This window comes from Gorilla gorilla, chromosome 13 (assembly GCF_029281585.2).
Source record: "Gorilla gorilla gorilla isolate KB3781 chromosome 13, NHGRI_mGorGor1-v2.1_pri, whole genome shotgun sequence".
Taxonomy (NCBI): Eukaryota; Metazoa; Chordata; class Mammalia; order Primates; family Hominidae; genus Gorilla; species Gorilla gorilla.
This window is the reverse complement of record NC_073237.2, coordinates 25,172,075-25,197,215: the sequence shown is the minus strand read 5'-3', so window position 1 is coordinate 25,197,215 and position 25,141 is coordinate 25,172,075. Positions and strand designations below refer to the sequence as shown.

General features: G+C 42.2%; 2 protein-coding genes across 9 annotated transcripts in view; one reads left to right on the top strand and one right to left on the bottom strand.

The window, feature by feature from the left end:
* The window catches only part of TRMT10B (tRNA methyltransferase 10B), a 26,534-nt gene extending 7,124 nt beyond the window's left edge, over positions 1-19,410 (top strand). For 3 of the 6 annotated variants that reach the window (XM_055351530.2, XM_055351529.2, XM_031014926.3), the window contains 8 exons: positions 1,885-2,099; positions 2,566-2,674; positions 3,616-3,740; positions 8,076-8,228; positions 9,902-9,980; positions 10,640-10,707; positions 16,277-16,400; positions 17,621-19,410. In XM_055351530.2, coding sequence (XP_055207505.1) covers positions 1,885-2,099; positions 2,566-2,674; positions 3,616-3,740; positions 8,076-8,228; positions 9,902-9,980; positions 10,640-10,707; positions 16,277-16,400; positions 17,621-17,700 — 953 coding nt within the window. In that variant the 3' untranslated portion in view covers positions 17,701-19,410. Of the gene's footprint in view, positions 1-1,884; positions 2,100-2,565; positions 2,675-3,615; positions 3,741-8,075; positions 8,229-9,901; positions 9,981-10,639; positions 10,708-16,276; positions 16,401-17,593 lie in introns of all 6 variants that reach the window. The other 3 variants (XM_055351528.2, XM_031014924.3, XM_063696231.1) reach the window with 1 other exon arrangement.
* EXOSC3 (exosome component 3) lies at positions 2,038-25,141 on the bottom strand. 3 transcript variants are annotated; one of them, XM_055351533.2, is made up of 5 exons: positions 24,769-25,135; positions 23,962-24,111; positions 22,027-22,178; positions 20,699-20,921; positions 2,038-2,173 (listed from the first exon to the last, which is right to left on the bottom strand). In XM_055351533.2, exons 1-4 carry the CDS (start codon positions 25,090-25,092, stop codon positions 20,720-20,722), a joined length of 828 nt encoding a protein of 275 aa, XP_055207508.2. In that variant the 5' UTR covers positions 25,093-25,135; the 3' UTR covers positions 2,038-2,173; positions 20,699-20,719. The 3 variants fall into 3 exon arrangements, with proteins under 3 accessions (XP_055207508.2, XP_055207506.2, XP_004048095.2); XM_055351531.2 differs by lacking the exon at positions 2,038-2,173 and adding an exon at positions 14,484-17,996; XM_004048047.5 differs by lacking the exons at positions 2,038-2,173; positions 22,027-22,178 and having other exon boundaries at positions 20,495-20,921; positions 24,769-25,141.

Sequence of the window (25,141 nt, the reverse complement as noted above, 5' to 3'; positions counted from 1 at the left end):
TGCGGTGGTTCACACATGTAATCCCAGCACTTTGGGACGCCACGGTGGGCGGATCACCTGAGGTCAGGAATTCAAGACCAGCCTGGCTAACATGGTGAAACCCCATCTCTACTAAAAATACAAAAATTAGCTGGGCCTGGTGGCTGGCGCCTGTAATCCCACTACTGGGGAGGCTGAAGCAGGAGAATTGCTTGAACCTGGGAGGCGGAGGTTGCAGTGAGCTGAGATTGCAACGCTGCACTCCAGCCTGGGTGACAGTGTGAGACTCCATCTCAAAATAAGTAATTTAAATAGGGGTTGACCCCTATCTCTACAGAAAATTTTAAAATTAGCCAAGCATGGTGATGCATGCCTGTAGTCCTAGCTACATGGGAGGCTGAGGCGGGAGGATTGCTTGAGCAGGTTGAGGCTGTAGTAAACCATGATTGTGCCACTGCATTCGAGCTTGAGTAACAGTGAGACCCTGTCTCAAAAATAGTAATAATACGGACTGATTTAAGCGATTTGAATTCTTATGTTTCATAGGGAGTCAGTACATTCAAAGCTGATGAATCATGAAATAATGATGTAAGCATATGATTTCAGTTTAAGGAGTTAATTACCAAAAGAACGAAAAACAACTGGTTAACAAGGGTTGCCACTAGAGGTGGAAGGGATAGGAGTGTGGATTGTTACTTTTCATTATAGTTTTTTTTTTTTTTTTTTTTTTTTTACCATATACATGAATCATACTACATAGACTTAACACTTTTTAAGATATATTTTTTCACAAAAGTGGTTGTGTGACTACACCCGGAGGACCAGCCATAGGTAATGGTCACATCATTTGTGTTCTGTGACACTTGACCATTGACTAAAGCATTTCTGACTCATATCATTCTCAGATTTTGAACTCCACTTTGAAATTATGACATCACTAAGTGTTGTGTAAGAGTGCTTGTCTGTAGTTTTCAACCTCAGCACTTCTGAGGGATATTAAACATTTTCAGTGGTGACTGTGGCTTTCTACTGCAGTGGTACTCAACTGAGTTGGAGGAAATACATAGTTTAAAAAAACTGATAGATACCAACAACCTAAAAGAATTCTTGGTTTCATGTCACTCTACTATATATTTTGGTTCATTCTCCCAGGATGTCTCTAGTATAGTACCTTACTTACAGTAGGTATTCAATAAATATTTGCTAAAGGAACAATTTTGAAAATAAACTGGTTGAAACATAATGGGGGAGGTGAAGTGGCTTTTGCAGTCTCTGTCTTACCCTCAAATCATATAATGCATTTTAAAGTACACAATAAATAACTTGGTTATCTGTGTCACTGCAGCAATGGATAATCATTGATTGCTTGGAGATGTCAGGTGTTGTGCATGTCCTCTAAGAAGTGTATCTGGGGCCGGGTGCAGTGGCTCATGCCTGTAATCCTCGCACTTTGGGGGGCCGAGATGGGTAGATCACTTGAGGTCAGGAGTCCGAGACCAGCCTGGCCAACATGGTGAAACCCCATCTTTACTAAAAATAGAAAAATTAGCCGGGCTTCGTGGCAGATGCCTGTAATCCCAGCTACTCAGGAGGCTGAGGCAGAAGAATCACTGGAATTCAGGAGGCAGAGGTTGCAGTGAGCCGAGATCACACCATTGTACTCCAGCCTGAGTAACGAGAGCAAAACTCTGTCTCAAACAAACAAAAAAAACTTCCTTACTACTGAACTGTTTCTCTGCTGAATCATGTATCTGGAAGACACATACTTTTCTCAGTCCAGTAAATCTGGTTCAGTATTTTACACACTTCTTTCAGTAACACAATAACACTTTGTCATTTGGATGTAGGGAGATACCTATGTTAGTGAAATAATGTAATAGCTCACATAAGTGCGCCTTTTTCCAGTCTGGTTGAAAGGACAGAGGACTAAGTCCATGGACTGGAAATTGGAAGGGAGTACTCAGAAAGTAGAGTCACCTGTGCTGCAGGGGCAAGAAGGCATCCTAGAGGAGACAGGTGAAGATGGACTTCCTGAAGGCTTCCAGCTTCTGCAGATCGATGCGGAAGGCGAGTGCCAGGAGGGAGAGATCCTGGCCACAGGCAGTACGGCATGGTGCTCGGTGAGTGCGTGAATTGCCTGGCCATAGGCCTGGAATGATGGAATGTCTCAAGACACCCGTTTTAAAGATGGATACTGGTAGTGAAAAGAGAGACGGAATGAGTTTTGTGTATTCTGAGTGATGAATTAATTTTCTGCTAACTGGTTTAAAGTTTTAGTTCCATTTGAGTCATAGGAAAAGTAAAGTTCAAAGGGAATTTTTGATATACCTCTGAAGGGTCAGGAAATCAAAACTCCAGGCCCTGTCACTAATGAATTTTCTGTGACCTTGACCAGGTCATGTCTCTTTTTCTGGGGCTCTGTTTTCTCTAAACACGATCCAGTCTAGGTTTGTTTTTAAGAGTAATTTCCTTTTTCTCTCCAAACTTTATATATAAATGAGAAAAAAGCAAATGTTTCTAATGTTCATTTTCCTTTTTTGGTGCTTATGAAGTTCTCAAACAATTTTGTTTTCTGGATAATATAAGAAAAATGTCCAGAGAAAACAGAGACACTGGGAAAAGACAGTTGCAGCAAAGAAGAGCAAAAGAAAGCAAGAAAAAGAACGAAGAAAAGCCAATCGTGCAGAAAATCCAGGTGACAATAAATGAGACTGTTGGTATAATCATATTTATTTTTTAGCAAACGTGTCTGCATGTTCCAATGAGAGTAGGAATTTTGTATAAGTAAAAAGCATCTGGGATGTGGGACCCACTGCCGTATTTTCTTGGGAATCAAAACATCAAAGCAAAATTTGTAGCTGGGTGTGGTGGCTCACACCTATAATCCCAGCACTTTGGGAGGCTGAGGTGGGTGGATTTGCGAGGTCAGGAGATCGAGACTGTCCTGGATAACACGGTGAAACCCCATCTCTACTAAAAATACAAAAAAAAAAAAACCCAAAAAAACCAGGTGCGGTGGCACACACCTGTAGTCCCAGCTATTTGGGAGGCTGAGGCAGGAGAATAACAAACCTGGGAGATTAGAGGTTGCAGTGAGCCGAGATTGAGCCACTGCACTCCAGAGCCTGGGCGACAGAGTTGAGACTCTGTCTCAAAAAAAAAAACAAAACAAAAAACAAAATTTAAGGTTGCTTTTCAAACATAAGCTATCTAACTAATGTGTTTATAAGCTCAGAATAGGAGTGATACCAGCAACAGCTAATATTTATTCAGTATTCTGTGTTAGGTTCAGTTCTAAGAATTTTACATGGATTATCTCAATAGAGAGGAGCTGTTATTATCATTCCCATTTTGTAGGTGAAGAGACTGAGGCTTAGAGAAATTAAGTAACATAATTATGCCCAAGATAATTTAGCTAATCAATGAACAAACTGAACTTGGATTTAAACCCTGCTGTGTGCTGCAGAGCCCATACTCCTCACCACTCTGTGTAAATCTTCTAATGAATGAATACCTTACATCAGTATCAAGTTTCTCTTTATATGTAAAATAAATACCCACCTGGCTAAGATCTGTTTCTTATATAATATTCCTCTGGTTTTCCACTTTTATTTCTTTCTGATATTTCTGCTTTAGGCATTTGCCCCCAGCACAGCAAACGTTTCCTGAGAGCTCTAACCAAAGACAAACTTTTGGAAGCCAAACACTCAGGACCAAGACTATGTATCGATCTGAGTATGACCCACTACATGTCAAAGAAGGTAGAACATCCACTAAGCCTGGAATTCCTGCTCGCCATGAGGGAGGCCCAGAAGGGTACAGCTTTCACAAAGAATATGGTCAACTCCAGCTTCTGGGATTCCTTAGTAAACTAGTAAAGTGTTTGATTTTCTATACTGGGTTATTAAGTTCCAAGGTGGCTGTTGTAACGAACCTGGAAGAGAATATATATAGTTTGGTTTAGTTTGCAAATTTTTACCTTGTCTTCCGTTTTAAGCCCAACATCTTTGCCTCTCTGTTCATGATATCCTCAGTCTGGATGGAACCTTTCATGTTCAGTTTTCCAGACACTAAATCTTTGGGAAGAGGAATATTTGCCTGGTAGCATGTTGTGGGAAGATTACCTGGTGGAAGAACTTTTTGCAATGTGTGTGTTTTTTGTTTTTGTTTTTTTGAGATGGAGTCTTGCTTTTGTCACCTAGGCTGGAGTACAATGGCAAAATCTCAGCTCACTGCAACCTCTTCTTCCTGGGTTCAAGCAATTCTTCTGCCTCAGCCTTCTGAGCAGCTGGGATTACAGGCGCCTGCTACCACGCCTGACTAATTTTTTTTTTTTTTTGAGACAGAGTCTCACTCTGTTGCCGGGGCTGGAGTGCAGTGGCGCAATCTTGGCTCACTGCAAGCTCCGCCTCCCGGGTTCATGCCATTCTTGTGCCTCAGCCTCCCACGTAGCTGGGACTACAGGCTCCTGCCACCATGCCCAGCTAAGGTTTTGTATTTTTAGTAGAGATGGGGTTTCACCATGTTAGCCAGGGTGGTCTCGATCTCCTGACCTTGTGAGCTACTGCACCTGGCACACCCGGCTAATTTTTTTCTATTTTCAGTAGAGACGGGATTTTGCGATGTTGGCCAGGCTGGTCTCAAACTCCTGACCTCAGGTGATCCACCTGCCTCAGCCTCCCAAAGTGCTGCGATTACAGGCGTGAGCTACCGTGCCCGGCCTCAACGTATGTGTTTTAATTGATGCTCATTCACCTCATTGATGAAAGAGGGATTCCCACACTAGAGTTCTGGGAATGGCAGAATGCATGACACCTGACACTGGACAGATGAGATTCACAGCAGTTCATGAGTCTCATATACTTACAGCCCAGGGGAGGAAGATACTGTATACCATACAGGGCCACGTGGGGATTGTAATCAAGAACAGAATGAACAGCAAGGGGCTGTGTGAGGTGGGCTTTGTAGCATCCAGGGGTTGAGGTGCCCCCTGGTTACTATAGGAGGATGTGATTGGCTTGTCTGGAAAATTCCATGGGCTGGCAGTGAACCAAAACTCCTTAGGGATAAACAGAGATTATGCCTTGGACCCTTGATAAAAATGATTTATTTATTTATTATTAAGTTTTAGGGTACATGTGCACAATGTGCAGGTTTGTTACATAGGTATACGTGTGCCATGTTGGTGCTGCACCCATTAACTCGTCATTTAGCATTAGGTATATCTCCTAATGCTGTCTTTCCCCCCTCCCCCCACCCCACAACAGTCCCTGGTGTGTGATGTTCCCCTTCCCGTGTCCATGTGTTCTCATTGTTCAATTCCCACCTATGAGTGAGAACATACGGTGTTTGGTTTTTTGTCCTTGTGATAGTTTGCTGAGAATGATAGTTTCCAGCTTCATCCATGTCCCTACAAAGGACATGAACTCATCATTTTTTATGGCTGCATAGTATTCCATGGTATATATGTGCCACATTTTCTTAATCCAGTCTATCATTGTTGGACATTTGGGTTGGTTCCATGTCTTTGCTATTGTGAATAGTGCCGGAATAAACATAACGTGTGCATGTGTCTTTATAGCAGCATGATTTATAATCCTTTGGGTATATACCCAGTAATGGGATGGCTGGGTCAAATGGTATTTCTGGTTCTAGATCCCTGAGGAATCGCCACACCGACTTCCACAATGGTTGAACTAGTTTCCAGTCCCACCAACAGTGTAAAAGTGTTCCTATTTCTCCACATCCTCTCCAGCACCTGTTGTTTCCTTTTTAATGATTGCCATTCTAACTGGTGTGAGATGGTATCTCATTGTGGTTTTGATTTGCATTTCTCTGATGGCCAGTGATGATGAGCATTTTTTCATGTGTTTTTTGGCTGCATAAATGTCTTCTTTTGAGAAGTGTCTGTTCATATCCTTTGTCCACTTTTTGTTGGGGTTGTTTCTTTTTTTTTTGTAAATTTGTTTGAGTTCATTGTAGATTCTGGATATTAGCCCTTTGTCAGATGAGTAGATTGCAAAAATTTCCTCCCATTCTGTAGGTTGCCTGTTCACTCTGATGGTGGTTTCTTTTGCTGTGCAGAAGCTCTTTAGTTGAATTAGATCCCATTTGTCAATTTTGGCTTTTGTTGCCATTGCTTTTGGTGTTTTAGACATGAAGTCCTTGCCCATGCCTATGTCCTGAATGGTAATGCCTAGGTTTTCTTCTAGGGTTTTTTATGGTTTTAGGTCTAACATTTAAGTCTTTAATCCATCTTGAATTAATTTTTGTATAAGGTGTAAGGAAGGGATCCAGTTTCAGCTTTCTACATATGGCTAACCAGTTTTCCCAGCACCATTTATTAAATAGGGAATCCTTTCCCCATTGCTTGTTTTTGTCAGGTTTGTCAAAGATTAGATAGTTGTAGATATATGTGGCATTATTTCTGAGGGCTCTGTTCTGTTCCATTGGTCTATATCTGTTTTGGTACCAGTACCATGCTGTTTTGGTTACTGTAGCCTTGTAGTATAGTTTGAAGTCAGGTAGCATGATGCCTCCAGCTTTGTTCTTTTGGCTTAGGATTGACTTGGCAATGCAGGCTCTTCTTTGGTTCCATATGAACTTTAAAGTAGTTTTTTCCAATTCTGTGAAGAAAGTCATTGGTAGCCTGATGGAGATGGCATTGAATCTATAAATTACCTTGGGCAGTATGGCCATTTTCATGATATTGATTTTCCTACCCATGAGCATGGAATGTTCTTCCATTTCTTTGTATCCTCTTTTATTTCATTGAGCAGTGGTTTGTAGCTCTCCTTGAAGAGGTCCTTCACATCCCTTGTAAGCTGGGTTCCTAGGTATTTTATTCTCTTTGAAGCAATTGTGAATGAGAGTTCACTCATGCTTGGCTGTTTGTCTGTTATTGGTGTATAAGAATGCTTGTGATTTTTGCACATTGATTTTGTATAAAAAGGATTTTTTTTTTTAAAGCTAGGAGACCTTATCTACGGGAGCAGAGTTGGGAGGGGAGCTTACTATTGGGCTATTTGAAGTATTCCCAGTTTTGACAGATATCAAGGCAGTGCATAATACTGGGCCTTAATTTTAGGCCTTACATCACAGTATGTAAATTGTAAACTCTCTTTTTAGACATCTGTTTTATGTGCTAGTGTTTGCATATTTTTCAGATAAGTTAGGAAAACTGCAGATCTGAGGTTCCTACCTGAAACTTGTAACTCTAGTCCTCTGAAAATGTTAACCAAGAATTCCCTATTAGGCTGGGCACAGTGGCTCCTGCATATAATCCCAGCATCTTGGGAGGCCGAGGCAAGAGGATCACTTGAGGCCAGGAGTTCAAGACTAGCCTAGGCAATATAGGAAGGACCCTGCCTCTAAAAAATTAAAAATTAGCCAGGTATGGTGGCCTGTACCTGTAGTCCCAGCTACTCAGGAGGCTGAGGTAGGAGGATCACTTGAGCCCAGGAATTTGAGGCTGTAGTGAGCTATGATTGTACCACTGCACTCCAGCCTGGGTAACAGAGCCAGAACCTGTCTCAAAAAAAAAAAAAAAAAAAAAAATCCATATTGTTGAATTAAGATAGCAGATTAAATCAAACCCAGAGTCTTTTTCTCCTACCCAACAAATCAAGCCAAATTGTGAAATTGCTTTTATATAAGAGCATTGTCTGTGATTCAGGGTAAAAAGTTAAAACTTCCAACCCTATTGCATCTCCTGAAGTTAGGAAGAAGGTACCAAATTTATTTGATGTTCTATAAACATTTCTGTATATTAATGAAACCTCTTTAATAACTTAAATAGTATTACATAAGATTTTAGATAAAAGCTAAAATAAGAATTTCATATATTAAACATTTAACACCAGGGCCAGCAGGAGGGCGAATTCTGTTTTCCACTACCTCACTGTTTCTGGACTTGTATCATTATCTTTTGTCTGTAAGGTGTGATGCCATTAAGGTATAATACACGCACACATGTACTCCTAGTACATGGGGTTTTCTGGAGTAGCATTCAGTGAACTTATTGTAGCCATTTCTTGATAGCTAATTTAGAGTGAGTTGGCATGTTTTTGCCCTGAGTTGTTCTTATTTCTTTGAAGGAATTAAGTAGACTGGCTGGACAGATTCGAAGGTTGTATGGTTCAAACAAAAAAGCTGACAGGCCATTTTGGATCTGCCTCACTGGATTCACAACAGACAGTCCCCTTTATGAAGAGTGTGTGAGGATGAATGATGGATTTTCTAGTTACCTGGTAAGTCTCTTTTTGCATATTATTTGAATTGTCATCTGAAAAGTTGTGGGTAATAGTATTTTTTTTTTTACTTTTTCATATATATATTACATTTTCAGTGTTGAAGTCTAAAAAAATTCAGAACCTCTCATAAGTTCTTAAATTTAAAATTTTTTCTCATCCTCCTCCTGCATTGGCAAAGTACTGTTACCAGTGTCTAGGACTGTATTTTGAATCCTGTGTATTTATGCTAGACTGTATACTCCAGGAATATTTTTGGGAAATGCCATGACTCCTTTCTTCTCATGAATGGTGAATTGGGAAACATGAGTTTTGGGGGAAGAGAAGGAATCCCTTTATGAAGTAATGCAAATTTAAGATAAGTTTTAGGGAGTACTAAGGTACTTTTCACCTCTCTCTAGGATCTCATATATTTAGTGATACATATACATGCAAGAATCCAGATGAGTTTCTCAAATGTCACTGAAAATGCCCAGTGTGTTTGCATTGTGTAGCTGAGACTGAGCAGTTGTGGGGAGTGATGAATGTGAAGGGTGCATTGCGCGGGGCTGCACAGCCAGCTGTTTTGCTGTTACTGTCTTCACAGTCTCTCTTGTAGTGCAACTAGTTCCAGTTTTCTTCTATGTAGTTGTTTTAATAATTCTTTTACATAAGCCAAACAGTCCTTTTTACAGGTCCACATAGTTCCCTTACTTTCCTGTCTTCGTGCCTTTCTTAGTCCCTCAGCTTTGAGTTCTTCTCCTTTTGTGTATGTCAATATTAATCTATTTTGAGGCTGGGCACGGTGGCTTATTCCTGTAATCCTAGCACTTTGGGAGGCCGAGGCAGGTGGATTGTTTGAGCTCAGGAGTTCGAGACTAGCCTTGGCAATATGGTGTAAACCCCGACCCTACTAAAAATATGAACATTAGCTCGGTGCAGTGGTGCACGCCTGTAGTCCCAGCTACTCAGGAGGCTGAGGCAGGAGGATCACTTGAGCTTGAGAGGCAGAGGTTGCAGTGAGCCTAGATTGTGCCAGGGCACTCCAGCCTGGGTGACAGAGCCAGACTCTGTCTTTTTTTTTTTTTTTAAATCTCCTTTGAGAAACCCAGTTCCAGCATTTCCTTCCCCAGAAGGTCATCCCGATGTTACTCCCTCATCTGTAGTCCTGGAGCATGCTCCCCGTACCTCTGTCAGAACCCCATATCGCTGTCTCATTTCATAGGTTTGAATGTCTGTGTCTACTTTCCCTCCTAACTAGGTACTGAGAAGAAGCTGTCAAGCTGTCACATGTGCAGTTCCTTGATAAACCTAGAGCCATGCCTGATAGAAACTTGAAGCCCAGTAACTAGTCGTTGAATTTTGAGCGGGGGTTTTTTTTTTTTTTTTTAAAGACAGGCTGGAGTGCAGTGGCATGATCTTGGCTCTCTGCAACCTCTGCCTCCTGGGCTCACCATCCTGCCATCTCACTCCTAAGTATTATAGCTGGGACTACAGGCACATGCCTCCGTGCCTGGCTAATTTTTTTGTATTTTTAGTAGAGACTGGGTTTCACCATGTTGCCCAGGCTGGTCTCGAACTTCGGAGCTCAAGTGATCCTTCCACCTTAGCCTCCCAAAGTTCTGGGATTACAGACGTGAGCCACCCCACCCAGCCGTGAGCTGTTTTAACATTAGACTGTTTGCATTTTCCAGTTAGACATAACAGAAGAAGACTGCTTTAGTTTATTTCCCCTGGAAACCCTTGTGTACCTGACTCCTGACTCAGAACACGGTATGTAGTTGAATGCATGGATTGGTATAGCCCATTGATCCTGTGTTTCATTACTCCCTGTGGCAGAATTTATTAAAGCCCCTCAAGAAGGACACCCCTCCCCCCCCCCCCAAAAGTAATGCACACGAGCAGTGCTCCTCTTACAGGCAGGGGCCTCACTGGATGCTTCGATGTGTCTTACCGTGGCTCACAGCTGCACAGACTTAGGGTTTCCATCCTCATCTGGGCCTTGTGTAGTGCCTGCCAGTCTTTCCCAGTGTCCTTGGTCTGCTACCCCACTAGCCCTTCTTGGATCAATGTTAGATCTATTTTTTCCTAGAAAATCATTCATTTCACATAATTTTCAAATGTATTGGTATTCAGTTGATCATAGTATTCTCATCTAATTATTTCACATTCTTCTGCAGTTTTAATTTTGTTTCCTTTCTGAATCTAATGTTGATTTGGATCTGTTACCCTTTTTCGTGATTAGCTATGCCAACAGTTTGTCTGTTTTATTGGCCATTTTAGAAAATTAGCTTTTGGTTTTATTGAGCAAGTTTCTTTTTGTTTTCTACTGAATTTCTACTTTCATTGTTAATAATTCTTTCATTTTGCTTTCTCTGGATTTAGAAATTATAAAACAGATTTGATCTCATTGGCCTTCATTTTTTCATTAGCTCTTGAAGATGTTGATCTAAACAAAGTTTACATCCTCGGTGGGCTTGTGGATGAAAGCATTCAGAAGGTAAGTATACATTTCAGCCCCAACATCTGTGTTTTAAAAAGCAGTGCTTACTTTTAGAGGCATGTGCCCTGTCATAATCTCCTCTAGAGGGTCTAAGAACTCAGAGGGAACAGGAAGAAAGAGCCATCCCCACCAGGTTGGCCCTCTGGCTGGTGAAGTTCCCTCTCTCCTCATGAGCAATGTCAGCGAAATCAAGAGTCGGGAACTGGACTGGGCACTGTTTAGTAATTACATAGCCATTGTTGAGTTTCTCTCTTCAGTTCTGCAAGGATAACTCTGATATTGACCAAGTAAGCATCAACTCAACATTCTTACTAGCTTTTCTTTGAGGGAGTAGTTTGCTCCTTCTAAGGTTGATCTCTCTGCTGAAATAGTCTTAGCCCAAAACCTCAAACTCCTAGGATTATCTAGATTTTTTTTGTTGGGGTGTTAAGAGGAATAATTGGGGTGTCACTGGAATTTTGAAATGTTTGTTATATAGCTGTTTGTTAAGATAATTGTTTATATTTACTAACATATTACATAGATAAGTTTAATAAAAGTTAAAGATTAACATATAAATATAAAAGAGTAGAGTGAAAGTCTTTCCTACCTTTGTCTCCCAATTCCCCTCCCCTGAGGAAACCGATGTCAAGTTTTCTTGTGTATCCTTCTTGAGACATTATATGATCACAAAGTATGTGTTTGTGGGTATATTTTACATATAGGTAGATGTGTTCTATCTATGTTCCTGTATGTATGAGATGTACGTATATTTAATACAGATGATAGGTTAATTTAATTGAATTTATTTAAAAAATATTAGTGTTCCATGACTCCATAGTGATCATCTAAAATATGAGCAGGGGCTACTTACAGAAGAATGCAGCTAATAAGGAATGCATAGTAGAATTAGAAAATCATCATTTTGTTACTCCTAATACAATTGTTGACTCAATTGAAAGAAAGGTTGTGGAGGAACTGGCTATTTACATGGTCTCAAAGTATCACCCTACAGATAACAAAGGCAAAGATTTACCATTACAGTAAAGAATTCTGGTGGTCACCATCTTATCCAAACTTGATCAAACTTAGTATCACCCATACAGGTACAATCTCTGCCTCCTGAGGTGTAGTATTCTTGACAGAAAATGTTTTTTTTTTTTCTTTTGAAGCAGGGCCTTGCTCTGTTGCTGCAACCTCGATCTCCTGGGCTCAAGCAATCCTCCCACCACCTCAGCCTTCTGAGTAGCTAGGACTACAGGCCCATGCCACCACTAGTTTTTAATTTAATTTTTTTGAGACATGGTCTCACTCTGTTGCCCAGGCTGGAGTGCAGTGGTGCAATCATGGCTCACTGCAGCTGCAATCTCATGGGCTCATTTGAACCACCCGCCTCAGCCTCCTGGGTAGCTGAGACTATAAGTGTGTGCCACCATGCCCAGCTAATTTTTATATTTTTTTTTGTAGAGACAGGTTCTCACCATGTTTTCCAGGCTGGTCTTGAACTCCTGGACTCAAGCAATCTACTCACCTCAGCCTCCCAAAGTGCTGGGATTACAGGCATGAGTCACTGTGCCTGGCCTAGTTTTTAAATTTTTTTTTTTTTATAGAGACAGGGTCTCACTTTGTTGCCCAGACTAGTCTCAAATTTCTGGACTCGAGCAATCCTCCTGCCTCAGCCTCCCAAATTGCTGGGATTACGGGTGTGAGCCACTGTGCCCAGCCTCGTGTTTAAAATTTTTTGTAGAGACAGGGTCTCACTGTGTCCAGCCTCGAATTCTTGGACTCAAGCAATCCTCCTACCTCAGCATCCCAGAGTGCTGGGATTATAGGCATGAGTCCTCATCTGGCCCAGAAAATGTTTAAGCTGAATTTAATTGTGAGGAAACAGACAAATCAGAATGTGGGACATTCTGCAAAACAACTGGACTGGACTTAACTGAGGCAGGAGGCTGTTACAGATTAAAAGAGGTTCGTCCAGGCACAGTGGCTCATGTCTGTAATCCCAGCACTTAGGGAGGCCAAGGCAGGAGGATCACTTGAGGCCAGGAGTTTGAGACCAGCCTGGGCAACACATTGAGAACCTATCTCTACAAAACAATTAGGAAAAGAAAAAAAGGTTAAAAAAACCACAATAGCCAAATGCAGTATGTGAGCCTTGTTTGAATTCTATATTGAGAGGAAAGCTTTATAAAAGACAGTTTGGGGAAAGTTTAGGAGATTTTAATGTAGATTGTGTATTAAGTGAAATTACAGATTTAAAAGTTTTCTTTGAAGTGAAAATGGTATTGTGGTAAGGCAGAATGTCATTGTTCTTAGATGCATGCTTAAGTATTTAGTGAAGAAGTATTGTGATGTCTGTAGCTTGCTTTGAAATGGTTTGGCAAATTATTTTTCATTGAGACAAGGTCTTGTTCTGTCATCCAGGCTGAGTGAGGTAGTGCGATCATAGCTCGCTGCAACCTTGAACTTCTGGTCTCAAGCAATCCTTGCGCCTCAGCCTCCTAAGTACGTAGGACTATAGGCACATGCTACCATGGCCAGCTGATTTTTTTTTTTTTTTTTTCTGTATTTTTGTTAGAGACGAAGTCTCTTGATGTTGCTCAGGCTGGTCTTGAACTCCCAGGCCTCAAGCAATCCTTCCGCCTCAGCCTCCAAAAACACTGGGATTACAGGCATGAACCACCCTGTCCAGCCCAAAATATGTATTTATATACTGAGAGAAAAAGCAAAATATTAACAACTGGTGAGTCTAGATTACAGGAATGAATATTGATTGTATTATTGTTTTGAACTTTTCTTAGGTTTGAAATATTTCAAAGTAAAAAGTTAGGGCCGGGTGTGGTGGCTCACGCCTATAATCCGGGCCCTTTGGGAGGCCAAGTCAGGCAGATCACAAGGTCAAGAGATCGATACCATCCTGGCCAACGTGGTGAAAACCCTGTCTCTACTAAAAATATAAAAATTAGCTGGCTGTGGTGGCGTGTGCCTGTAGTCCCAGCTACTCGGGAAGCTGAGGCAGGAGAATCTCTTGAACCGGGGAGGTGGAGGTTGCAGTGAGCCGAAATCACACCACTGTAGTCCAACCTGGTGACAGAGCGAGACTCTGTTTCACACACACACAAAGTCTGGAGGGCTGGAGGACTACTTGAACCCAGGAGTTAGAGGCTGCAGAGAACTGTGGTCACACCACTGCACTCCAGCCTGGGTGATGCAACACAGTGAGACCCTGTCTCTAAAAAAAAAAATAATAATAATAATTAAAAGTTTATTAGTCTTACCTGCAGCAGGGTGACAGCCCCCCCCCCCCCCCCCCCCCCCCCCGCCCAAGACAGGGCCTTGCTCTGCTGCCCAGGCTGGAGGGCAGTGGCACAATCAGCTCACTCCAGCCTCAACCTCCCAGGCTCAATTGATCCCCCTACCTCGGCTTCCCAAGTAGCTGGGACCACAGGTGGGTGCTACCATGCCCAGCTAAGTTTTTGTTGAGTTGGGGTTTCACCATATGGCCCATGCTGGTGTCAAACTGCTGGGCTGAAGTTACCCACCTGCCTCAACCTCCCAAAGTGCTGAGATTGCAGGCGTGAGCCACGGTGCCTGGCCAACAGTACCTTTTTTGAGGCAGTTAAGTTCAGAGGGTCAGTGAGCAGTGCATGACTTACAGATGTGCAGTTTTAACATATTATCTGTCTACCAACATTTAAACTGAAAAATAACTGGAAGATTTGTGAGATGTTTAGAACTTTTTGGTTGTTATTGGAGTTTGGCTTCTTCACAGAAATAAGCTAAGAACAACATTTCTTCAAGGAGAGTCATTTTATTAATCATTGTGCAAAGAACATAAACTAAATTGTAAGCTCTTCTAGGGCAACACCCAAACATCCTACTAATTTTGAATTCTGTACTTCAAAGTGATTATAAAGGAATAAGACTTTTTATAAAACAAATGTATCATATAGCTCATATATGCAAAGGAGTTTTATCCTTTCAAATAAGTCCTTGTATCGCTTAAAACATTTTTGGAAGTTCTATCTAAAATTTTGTTTCATGTGAGTGAGAGGCAGGTGTCAGCACCGAAAAGGTACTAGGTCCACTTCACACTATTCCACCTGGTTAGACCATACTCATGATGGCCAGTCAGTTATGGGACCGTAAACAAAATGATACTGACTAGCTTGGAACAAGTTCAACTTGTCCTGAATGATGAAGGGACTTGAAATTCAGTCAAAGAAGAGTTGACAGAACTGAGGCTACAATCTGGAGACCAGCGGATTCCTAGGGGCATGATCACTGTCTTCAAGTTTCTGAATGGCCATCTTTTGGAAGGGCCATCTTACTTGCATGGTTTGGCCTTGGGGGAATAGACCTAGGATGAATGAGTGGAAGTCTCAGAGAAAACAGAATTTTGCTCAAGATCAAGAAGAATTTCCTATCAGCTGGTACTATCGAAGCTGGAGTGGGTTGTCCCAGGATGCATGAACTCCCTGTCACAAGAGCTGTCCATTGAGTGGCCACATGGCCTCTTGGAGAAGTCATAGAGAACAGATAATGAATGGGTGGTTAGAGTGATACAGTTAACACTATTGAGACCCCTTCCAAGCCTTGGCATGTTAATTATCCCAGTAATCTGAACCTTTCTCTTTAATCCTGAAGTCTTAGGTAGAAAATCTTTCCTGTGCTTCTTACAAGGCAGCAAATGTAATCTGACTGAGTCATGACTCAGTCTGAGGGACTTCATGACTGAGGAACATCTTATAAAGGGACATCAGTTTCTGTACTCCGACACTAAATGGACTCAAGTTGATGGACTTTTTGTGACTCCTTTTTGCAGTTTTCAGAGCCCTTCCTTTCATTTTTATTTTTGAGACAGGGTCTCCTCTGTCACCCAGGCTGGAGTGCAGTGGTGCAGTCACAGCTCATTGCAGCCTTGATATATGTCCCAGGCTCAAGTGATCATCCAACTTCAGCCTCCAGAGTAGCTGGGACTACAGGCACACACCAGCACACCCTGTTAATTTTTTTTTGTTATTTGTAGAGACAGGGTCTCCCTATGTTGCTCAGGCTGGTCTTGAACTCCTGGGCTCAAGCAGTCCTCTGGCCTTGGCCTCAAAGTGTTGTGTGAGGCACTTCACCTGGCCCCTTTCTTCTAATTGGGCTCTCTCTTCTCACACCTTAATGCCATGTGGTGCACCTGTCTTCAATCTTGTCTACCTTTTCCTCTAATTTGATGCTGCCTTTTGGCAATGAGCTGGAAATTCCAGATATCCAGAATTGGGTCTTACTGAGTTAGGGCTCAGAATGTGCTCTGATTGATTAGACTGCTTGGGCCTTTTGATGCCTACTGTGGCTGCAGCAGATGTGCCTCTTTTGCTTATTTCCCTCTTGGTTCTAAGTGGTAGTGAGTGGAGGACTGTGGATAACTGACCCCCCAAAAAGTAAGATATTGTCACATAAGCTCTTGAGACAGTTAACTCATTATCTGCAGTTTCTTCCATTCCACAATAGGCTACTTATTTTTAATGCTGTATTACATTGAGAATATACTCATGTATAATTTTTATAAGAAAAATATTTAACTATATATTTACAGAAGGTGACATTTCAAAAGGCCCGGGAATACTCTGTCAAGACTGCACGCTTGCCAATCCAGGAATACATGGTCAGAAACCAGAATGGGAAAAACTATCATTCAGAGATACTGGCCATCAATCAAGGTACTTCTTACACGGCCCCCATCCAGGGTGTGAGAGTTCTGGTGCTGCTGCTTTGCACTGTGTTTAAGTGGCCTTTGAGTCAGTCTCCTCTGTGACTAATGTGTGTGGACTTTATTGCATGTACGTCATGACATATATTCTGGCCACTAAGGCATTCTTTGTTTTCTTCCTTGTCACCAACTATGTTAAAGATAGTTGAAATTGTCCCCTTGGCCAGGTGCGGTGGCTCACACCTGTAATCCTGTAATCCACTTTCAGAGGCTGAGGTGGGCGGATCACCTGAGGTTAGGAGTTCGAAACCAGCCTGGCCAACATGGTGAAACCCCATCTCTATTAAAATACAAAAATCAGTCAGGCGTGGTGGTGCACGCCTGTAATCCCAGTTATTCCAGAGGCTGAGGCATGAGAACCGCTTGAACCTGGGAAGTGGAGGTTGCAGTGAGCCGAGATCACACCACTGCACTCCAGCCTGGGTGACAAGAGTGATACTCTGTCTCAAAAATAAAAAAAAAAAAGCTGGGCACGGTGGCTCACACCTGTAATCCCAGCACTTTGGGAGGCTGAGGTGGGCAGATCACCTGAGGTCGGGAGGTCGAGACCAGCCTGACCAACATGGAGAAACCCCGTCTCTACTAAAAATACAAAAATTAGCAGGGCATGGTGGCAGGCGCCTGTAATCCCAGCTAATCTGGAGGCTGAGGCAAGAGAATTGCTTGAATCTGGGAGGTGCAGGTTGCGGTGAGCTGAGATCGTGCCATAGCACTCCAGCCTGAGCAACGAGAGTGCAACTCTGCCTCAAAAAAAAAAAAAAAAAAAAATTGTCCCCTTCATCTTAGAATGCCCAGCTTTTAACCTCTCACCACTGAATTCCTGTTTGATCTTCAGGGTTCAGTTCAGGAGCATCTTGGCCCTTCCCCATCCCAGGCCACAGCAGAGCCCTTCTGTGTTCCCATTTTACTGTGTTCCTTTCTGTTGCACCCTATCCATTCATAGGCCTGTATCTTTCAGGGTAGGCTGAGGTCCTTGAGAGCAAGCAGAGCCTGTGTCCTTGCCTCTCCCCCCAAGACCTTAGTACCACATATGGTGCAGAATAGGTTTGTTGAACGAAATATTACAGAACATCCTTTTCATTTCATTTACTCGTTCTTTTTTTCCCTCTGTGGTCACTGTGTTTTCTGTTTACTCTCTAACAGTGTTTGATATCCTGTCCACTTACTTAGAGACTCACAACTGGCCTGAAGCATTGAAGAAAGGAGTTTCTTCAGGAAAAGGCTATATTCTTCGGAACTCAGTGGAATGATGGGCCTAAGATTGCAGCTGTGTGGCCAGGTGCTCACGCCGTAATGCCAACACTTTGGTAGACCGAAGTGGGCAGATCACCTGAGGTCAGGAGTTCATGACCAGCCTGGCCAACATGGTGAAACCCTTCTCTACTGAACATACAAAAATTAGCCAGGTGTGGTGGCGCATACCTGTAGTCCCAGCTACTTGGGAGGCTGAGGCAGGAGAATCACTTGAACTCGGGAGGCGAAGGTTGCAGTGAGCCGAGATTTCACCAGTGCACTCCAGCCTGGGTGACAGAGCAAGACTCCATCTCTAAAAATAAAAAAAAATGCAGCTGCAGGAGTGAGGTGCTTGGAGGTACCTTGACCCAAAGAGCAGGGCAGAGGGTGGCAGTGGCACATAGGCAAGTGTCTTTGCATGACATCTTCTCAGAGCTTCACAATAAGCTAATGTCAGGGACCACATTTAATGCTTTTTAATCTCCCATAGCGCCTGGCTCACAGGAAGTGCTCAGATATGTTAAGTAATAAAAAGTTAATGTGGTGGGTGCAGTGGCTCACACCTGTAATCCCAGCACTTTGGGAGGCTGAGGTGAGTGGATTACAAGGTCAGGAGTTCCAGACCAGCCTGGCTAATATGGTGAAACCTCGTCTCTACTAAAAATACAAAAATTAGCTGGGCATGGTGGTGCGTGCCTGTAGTCTCAGCTACTCAGAGGCTAAGGCAGGAGAATCACTTGAACCCGGGCAGCGGAGGTTGCAGTGAGCCAAGATCCAGCCTGGGCGACAGAGCCAGACTCTTGTCTCAAGGGAAAAAAAAAAAATTTACGTAACAAGGAATTAGCCTCAAAACCAAATGGCTTTGGACGTGCTAATTCAACTTTTGTACATCTATTTGTGAGACACCTCTTGAAATTGTTTAAATGGTTACATCAAGAGTTTAATATTCACTAAACTGGCATCATAAAATTGTATGACTTTCTCCAGCCTTGTCTGACCATGCTTGTTGTTGCCCAGCTCAGTAATAAGCTTTGCAGGATCCAGCCTGTTCTGACCTATCCCTACTGAGTCCCCATAACATTTTGTTCCCTCCTGTGGCTCTTACCCTGTTCTCCCTTGCAGAGTATGGGCATGGAGGGCTTCTCTTCCTAATCCTTCCTAATGGTAGGATCCTAACAGGACAAATCTGTGTACCTATCTTTCTATCCTCCCTGAGCCTGGTACCAACTAGATTCTTCATATGTATTTGTAACAGATTAAATTGTAAAGCAAACACAGTATTGATAAAAGTCTGTCTTGAAAATAGCTAGAAAGTGTTAGTCTTGAAAATAGCTAGAAAGTGTTAGACACATGAACACGTCAGATAACCTACTTATTACACAAATCTCATGTTCATGTCCCAGTTGGACGTATTTGCTTCAGTTACTCTGACAGTTTGGGTTAACTTGCTAGTTAAGCAGCTAGCAAATTCGGGACATGTATTCAATATCAAAAGAACCAACAGATTACTTCTCTGCTCTGTCCCCTCCCCTTCACAATTTAATTCCTAAGGAACTGTGTTCACCTAATAAATTATATCAGTGCCTTTCTATTTAAAAACTGGCTAGACAGTTCATAATAAAAGATATGGGACCAACCTAAGTACCCGTCAACCAATGAATGGATAAAGTGTGGTATATATATCCAATGGAATATTAGCCATAAAAAATAAAAGTCTTTTGCAGCAACTTGGATAGTATTGGAAGCTATTATTCTCTTAGTGAAGTAACTCAGGAATAGAAAACCAAATACCAAATGTTCCCACTTGTAAGTGGGAGCTAAGCTACAGGGGAGCTAAGCTACAGGTAAGCACACAGAGTGGTATAACAGGCACTGGAGACCCAGAACGGGGAAGGGGAAGGATAAAAAACTACATACTGGGTACAATATATGTACTCAGGTGACTGGTACACCAAAATCCCAGACTTCACCACTATACAATTCATCCATGTAATCCAAAACCACTTGTACCCCTAAAAGCTATTGAACTAAAAACCATCCAGTCCTTAGAAAACATCATTAGAAACACACAAAGCTCCTTGGTCTTTATCAACAAATAGAGTTCTATAATCTCTTTGATCCAAAAAGGACTTTCTATGGATAGGCTTCAGGGGATCTGTATCTCACGTATTCTCAGAGGTCTAGAAACCAACAATCACTGATGTGGATCACCTCGCAGTCTCTTTAAAGGTTTTGGTTAATATACTAAATAGCATAGAAGAGTTTTCTATGCTTAGCTCTTAGGAAATGATTTTAGCAAAATAAGACTTGGCCAGATTTGGATTCAGAAATCCTCATAGTGTTATTTATATAATGATAAAACTATCAAAAATATCCTGTAACATGAAATATGTGACTAAAGTTGTGAAATGTATCATGCTGTTTGAAGTAGACAAAAGTATATTACAAAGTAGCATATAAGCTATAATAACTATAATTTCAATTTGATGCATATAGAGAATGTAGGCCAAGTTAAATTCTGTGCCTCGGTTTCAATTAGGATAAGTGTCTTCTGCAGTTAGTAAGAAAGGAGTTAATCCATGCAAAACACAATACTTGGTAAATGAAAAAGTATTTCGTTGTTATATACTCACCCGCTGAATAATGGGACTACAGGTGACATTTCTTTGCTGCTTTATACTTATGTATTCCACATTTCCTCTGGTGAACCTGGCTTACTGTTATAATCACAAAATTATTTTACTGCTGACCTCCAGTTAATTACGGAAGCTGTAGCAATTACTAAGGGAGTTAACTCCAAATAAACCCTAATACTGTTTTTTAGTAAACTTTATTGTACCGAACAAAAAAAATATGATTTTGCAATGATTTTCTCTCCCACAAAAGCGCGGGTGAAAACCAGTAACTTATAAAAATACTTTAGGACTCTAATAAGATAATACATACATTCACACCTGAGTATTTAAATGGGGGAGGTTCACCTGAAAAAACCCATAGTTTTTTGCCTCAACTGACCTGTAAAAAAGTCCACCTCTATCAACTTTCTGCCAATCTGGAGAAGATCTGTTTTCTTTGATCTGACGTCATGTGTTCACAAGCTTCTAAAATGTTTGCCAAAATTAATGTCTGCTGGATGGTTTTTGCCTTAACCCATATTCTTCCATTCATTCCAAATACTATCTCCAGTGGATAGAGTTTTCCCACTTCCTGTATGATTTCACAATCTGGAGCTAATAGCCTGGTGGGAAGAGAAAAGAAAATGAAATTTAATGAAGTGGCAAAGGTGTGTCCGGAGTCTCCTTTAGAATGTGATTCCTTTTCTGAGCAGTTCTCCATAGCTGTTCAACAAGAACAAGGCACATGATGACATTTGCTGCCTCCTCTCTTCCAAGAAGAAACTTTACACTGTTCAAAGGTATACTAGAAATCACAGAGGTGGGCTATGCCTTACAAAGAAATCAAACTCCCTACCTAGGTTACCAACTTTGTAAAAGTCATTCCCCTAGATGGTCAGAGCACTTTAATTCTAGACTGGGAATCGTAACTTTATCTACAGTGTTAAGACACTTTAAACTTATTTTCCTGGCCATATTATTCTCTTGTGTTAAATTCAGTACTTGGAGAGGAACATTGGCTCTTTCAAACCATAAGGGTGCTGCTTGGTTAATAACATGCTTCTTGGTTAAAAACATGCTTCTCTGATGTCCAAACTTAATTCCCCAGATCTTTAGGATATGTAGCAAGGAGAGGTATACAAGATAGCTCTGAACTTCACTGGCTCTAGGAGTAAAGCCCCTGAATATGGCACAGCTTTGGGTGGGTAAAGTTCTAAACACCAAAAAGAGAATCTGCCTCAGCATGAACCTCAGTATGCCTCAGTATGACCAAGTGTCAGAAGCCTTCTGTGAATGTCTACATAACCTTGAACATCACAATCTAAGCTGTGTGTGACCCCCATAATTAGAAAAAATTGATAATTTTATACAACTGCAGACTGCATCTGTATTCAAGTGACTCAGAACAGGGGAAAGGCCAGTTTTCACATTTGGGCTGAGTCAAATAAGCAACAGGCCTGGGAAGGAAGATATGAATACAGAGTAAGAGCTTAAGGCATGAAGTATTAGCCCACCAGAAACTACACAGCCAAACACATCTGAATTTGATATGTTTCCAAGAAGATAGGATTAAATTCATGAGTTTCCAAATGTGTTAAAATGGATACTGATTTCTAACTCTGAGGAGAAATTCAAATGTTACAAAGAATCTGAATCCTGAAGATTAACCAACTTTCCAAGAATGTATAATTATAAAAAGCAGTCAAGCCAGCAGACATCAGGACTTACTTTCTAATTAAGCCCAGAGTCACTTTAAAAAGCAGACCATCCTGTCCAATGACACCCATTCCATTGGCTCGTCCACAGCTGTCAATACAGACCATCTCTGGTTCCATGTCTTTATTAGCAACCACAAATTGGCCATAGATGAGGTCTCCAACCTACAATGATATTAAAAACCAGTTCATTTCCTCTCAGCAAACTACAGGTGCTACTATTGGTTCTTTCTCACAGGCATCAATGCCAGCCACCTACAGTTCTGTGGCTAAGGGACTGACTGCACTATAGGATTCCCACAGTCACTTTGGAGTTGAGTCTTGGGGAAAAAAAGGAACACATGTATCATTCCCTTTCACCAATCAGGAAATCACAGATGAGGAGCCATCTCAAGGCCAGAGAACACTAGGATTGCACTGTCTAATATGGTAGATAGCCAATTGTTTAAACTTACATTTAAATTAAAATTAGATATTTAAAATTAATTTCCTGAGTTGCATTAGCCACATTTCAAGTGCTCAACAGCTAGTGGCTACCATACTAATCAGTGCAGATACAAAACAGCATCACTGTAGAAAGTTATATCAGGTGGCACTACCCTAGAGAATTACAGATTTACAGAGAAACGAAGGAACTCCGGCATGCATATTCAAAGCAAAATCAAACAATAATTCACTGACACTTCTCCCTGCAGGATTTACTTAAAAACCTCATAGAGCTAAACTTCAAAGGGATGAAACTGAGGAAATGGAGAGTGAATTCATTCTGTTCACTCAACAAAACGTATTAAGTACCTACTGTTTGTTGGTGACTATGTAAACTAGAAAGGAACAAAACATTCTCTGCTTTTCAGAAGCATTTGGTCTTGGAGGGCAGTGGGGAGGTACATATAAACAAACCTCAGTCGAGGCTAAATCCAGTAAGTGCTAGAGCAAAGATACGAGAAAAGTGACAACTAGAGATGGCTTTACAGAGGTGGTCATGTCTAGCCTAGGTCTCAAAGAATGAGAATGTGTTCCATAGGGTGCGAAGGGATAGTGCAATCAAGACAGAGGGAACAGCATGTGCAAATAAGGGCAGGAAATTGAGTTTAATGGCGTTTGGTGTGATTTGAGTATGGCTGTATGAAGGATATAATTAGGGATGAGGAAAGACACCTGGAGTGTAATGCCAAGGAATTCTGTAGATTTTGGAGAATCTTGTCTTTTCTTTTCGAGAAAGTGACCGTGTGAGGATGTCAGCTCTCAAAATCCTGGATGGTGAGGTAAAAGCGTGGAGGCAGGGATTAATGAAGAAGTGACTGAGACCAGTCAAGAGGGAGCTGAAGCCTGAACTTGTGAAGTGGAGATAAAGGGACGGACATGCCAAAGATCAGAGACAGAATCAAATAGGATCAAAATAGGATTAAGCAACTAAATTTGCATGAGAAGTGAATGAGAAGAGGCGAAGAAATCACTAAATTTCGGGTTGGATAGACAAGAAGAGTGTGGCTATGCTACCTGAAAAGCTCAAATTGAAAACCCAAGGTAACAGTATTACTCCTCTATCAGCTCCTAGGACCTACAGCCAGGATGGATGGATAGCTGATAATGTCAATTTGCACCACCTGTCCCTCCTCTAAGCCTACAGCAGACATCCTTGTCCAGAGGATATGGACATAACAAATAATGGCGATGACAGATACAACCTTTCAACTCAGTAGAAATGAAACATCCCAAGAACAAATGTAGCCAATGTAAAATAAATTGTAAATGTAAAAAAAAATAATAATAATTATGTGGCTCTGATCCTGGAGCATCTGAAGAAACTCTTGGAGCCTGGGGCAATTATATACAAGCTCAGAGATCTAGGTCATGCTTTGGAGACAATTCAGATAGCCTTCTGGACATTTGAGTGTTCTAGGGAATGGATGTTTGTTTCTTTGAAACCAAAGGCTCCCGTAATTACCTGCACATTTGGTCTGTTTCTTTTAGTTGCACCTTCAAATGACAAGTAAGACAAAGAAGCTGGCTCACTCCCTCCCACATCAACTTTGAATATATCTCCAGATTTAGCTGTCACTATGCCAATCACATGGTCTCCTTTCACTGGAACATACTACAAAAAGAAATAGAATGAGAAAACAGCCATAAATGACAAGATACCATTGGAAGATACCTTCAGCAAGTCCTTTGTGGTTACTTTATTGTCATTAAAGAGAAATCTGATCAAATGCCACTTTCGGTAAAAGAAAATCACTTCATAAAGTGCCGGGTGTGCAGCTTCTGGTAGTCTGCTAACTGAGTCCAAACCCCGTTATCTCTTAGGCACCCCAACCAGTAAGTCTCTAGCTTTGTGGCATAAGTCCAGTGGCAAAGGAATCCTTACAACCAAGGAAGCCCATTCCATAGACAATTTTTTCTATATGAAATTCTTACCTGTTCTAGGAGAAATTAACTCCCTATGACATCCACTCATTGAGCCTAGTCCTGCCCTCTGAGACTCCAAAGGGCAGGCCTGCTGTGGGGTTTTGAAGACTATAATCATGACTCACGGTCTCCAAACGTTTTTCTCTCCTGGTCGCCCTTCTCAGGCTATGTTCCTATTGTTCACGGTCCCTCTAAAGGACATGCAGAAGTGGGCACAAGACTACGGTGGCTCTAGGTTTGCCTGAACAAAAGAGGGCCTCAGGGTCCCTCTCTTCTTTTGGGAGGTCTTCTCAAAGCAGGGCTACCACTCTCACTGCCGCACCACCCCTCCGGAGTCCCAGCTCACCCGCTTCTGCTGAGAGTCCACCCAGTAAACACCGCCGCCGCTGCCACTGCCGGGCTCCTTGTGACGGAGGCGGCCGCACTTGGTGACCAGCAGGCGGTCCCCACAGCGCCGAAGGCCCGGACCGCATACAACGCGCACCCGCGAGCACGCTCCAGCATTCAGGCTCAACGGTCGCTCCACCGCACCCCCAAGGCCTTCCGCGTCCTCCTGTTCCGGCAGGAGCAGCTCCTCACCCGGGAGCACCACCTGACCTAGTACTGTGCGTGCAGCGCGCGCCCTGCTGCCCGCGAGAGATTCAGCCGCGACAGACGCAGCTTCGGCCATCGCGGCCGCCACCAAACACCGTTTCCGGTACCCGCCTTCCGCTTCCGCT

What these genes read in the sequence shown, in the direction of transcription:
- EXOSC3 (XM_055351533.2), bottom strand. Translation starts at nt 25,092, where the DNA reads ATGGCCGAAGCTGCGTCTGTCGCGGCTGAATCTCTCGCGGGCAGCAGG. An exon ending in TGGACTCTCAGCAGAAGCGG is followed by an intron (nt 24,112 to 24,768) that starts GTGAGCTGGGAC and finishes TTCTTTTTGTAG; the next exon opens with TATGTTCCAGTGAAAGGAGA. An exon ending in GAAACAGACCAAATGTGCAG is followed by an intron (nt 22,179 to 23,961) that starts GTAATTACGGGA and finishes ATATCATTGTAG; the next exon opens with GTTGGAGACCTCATCTATGG.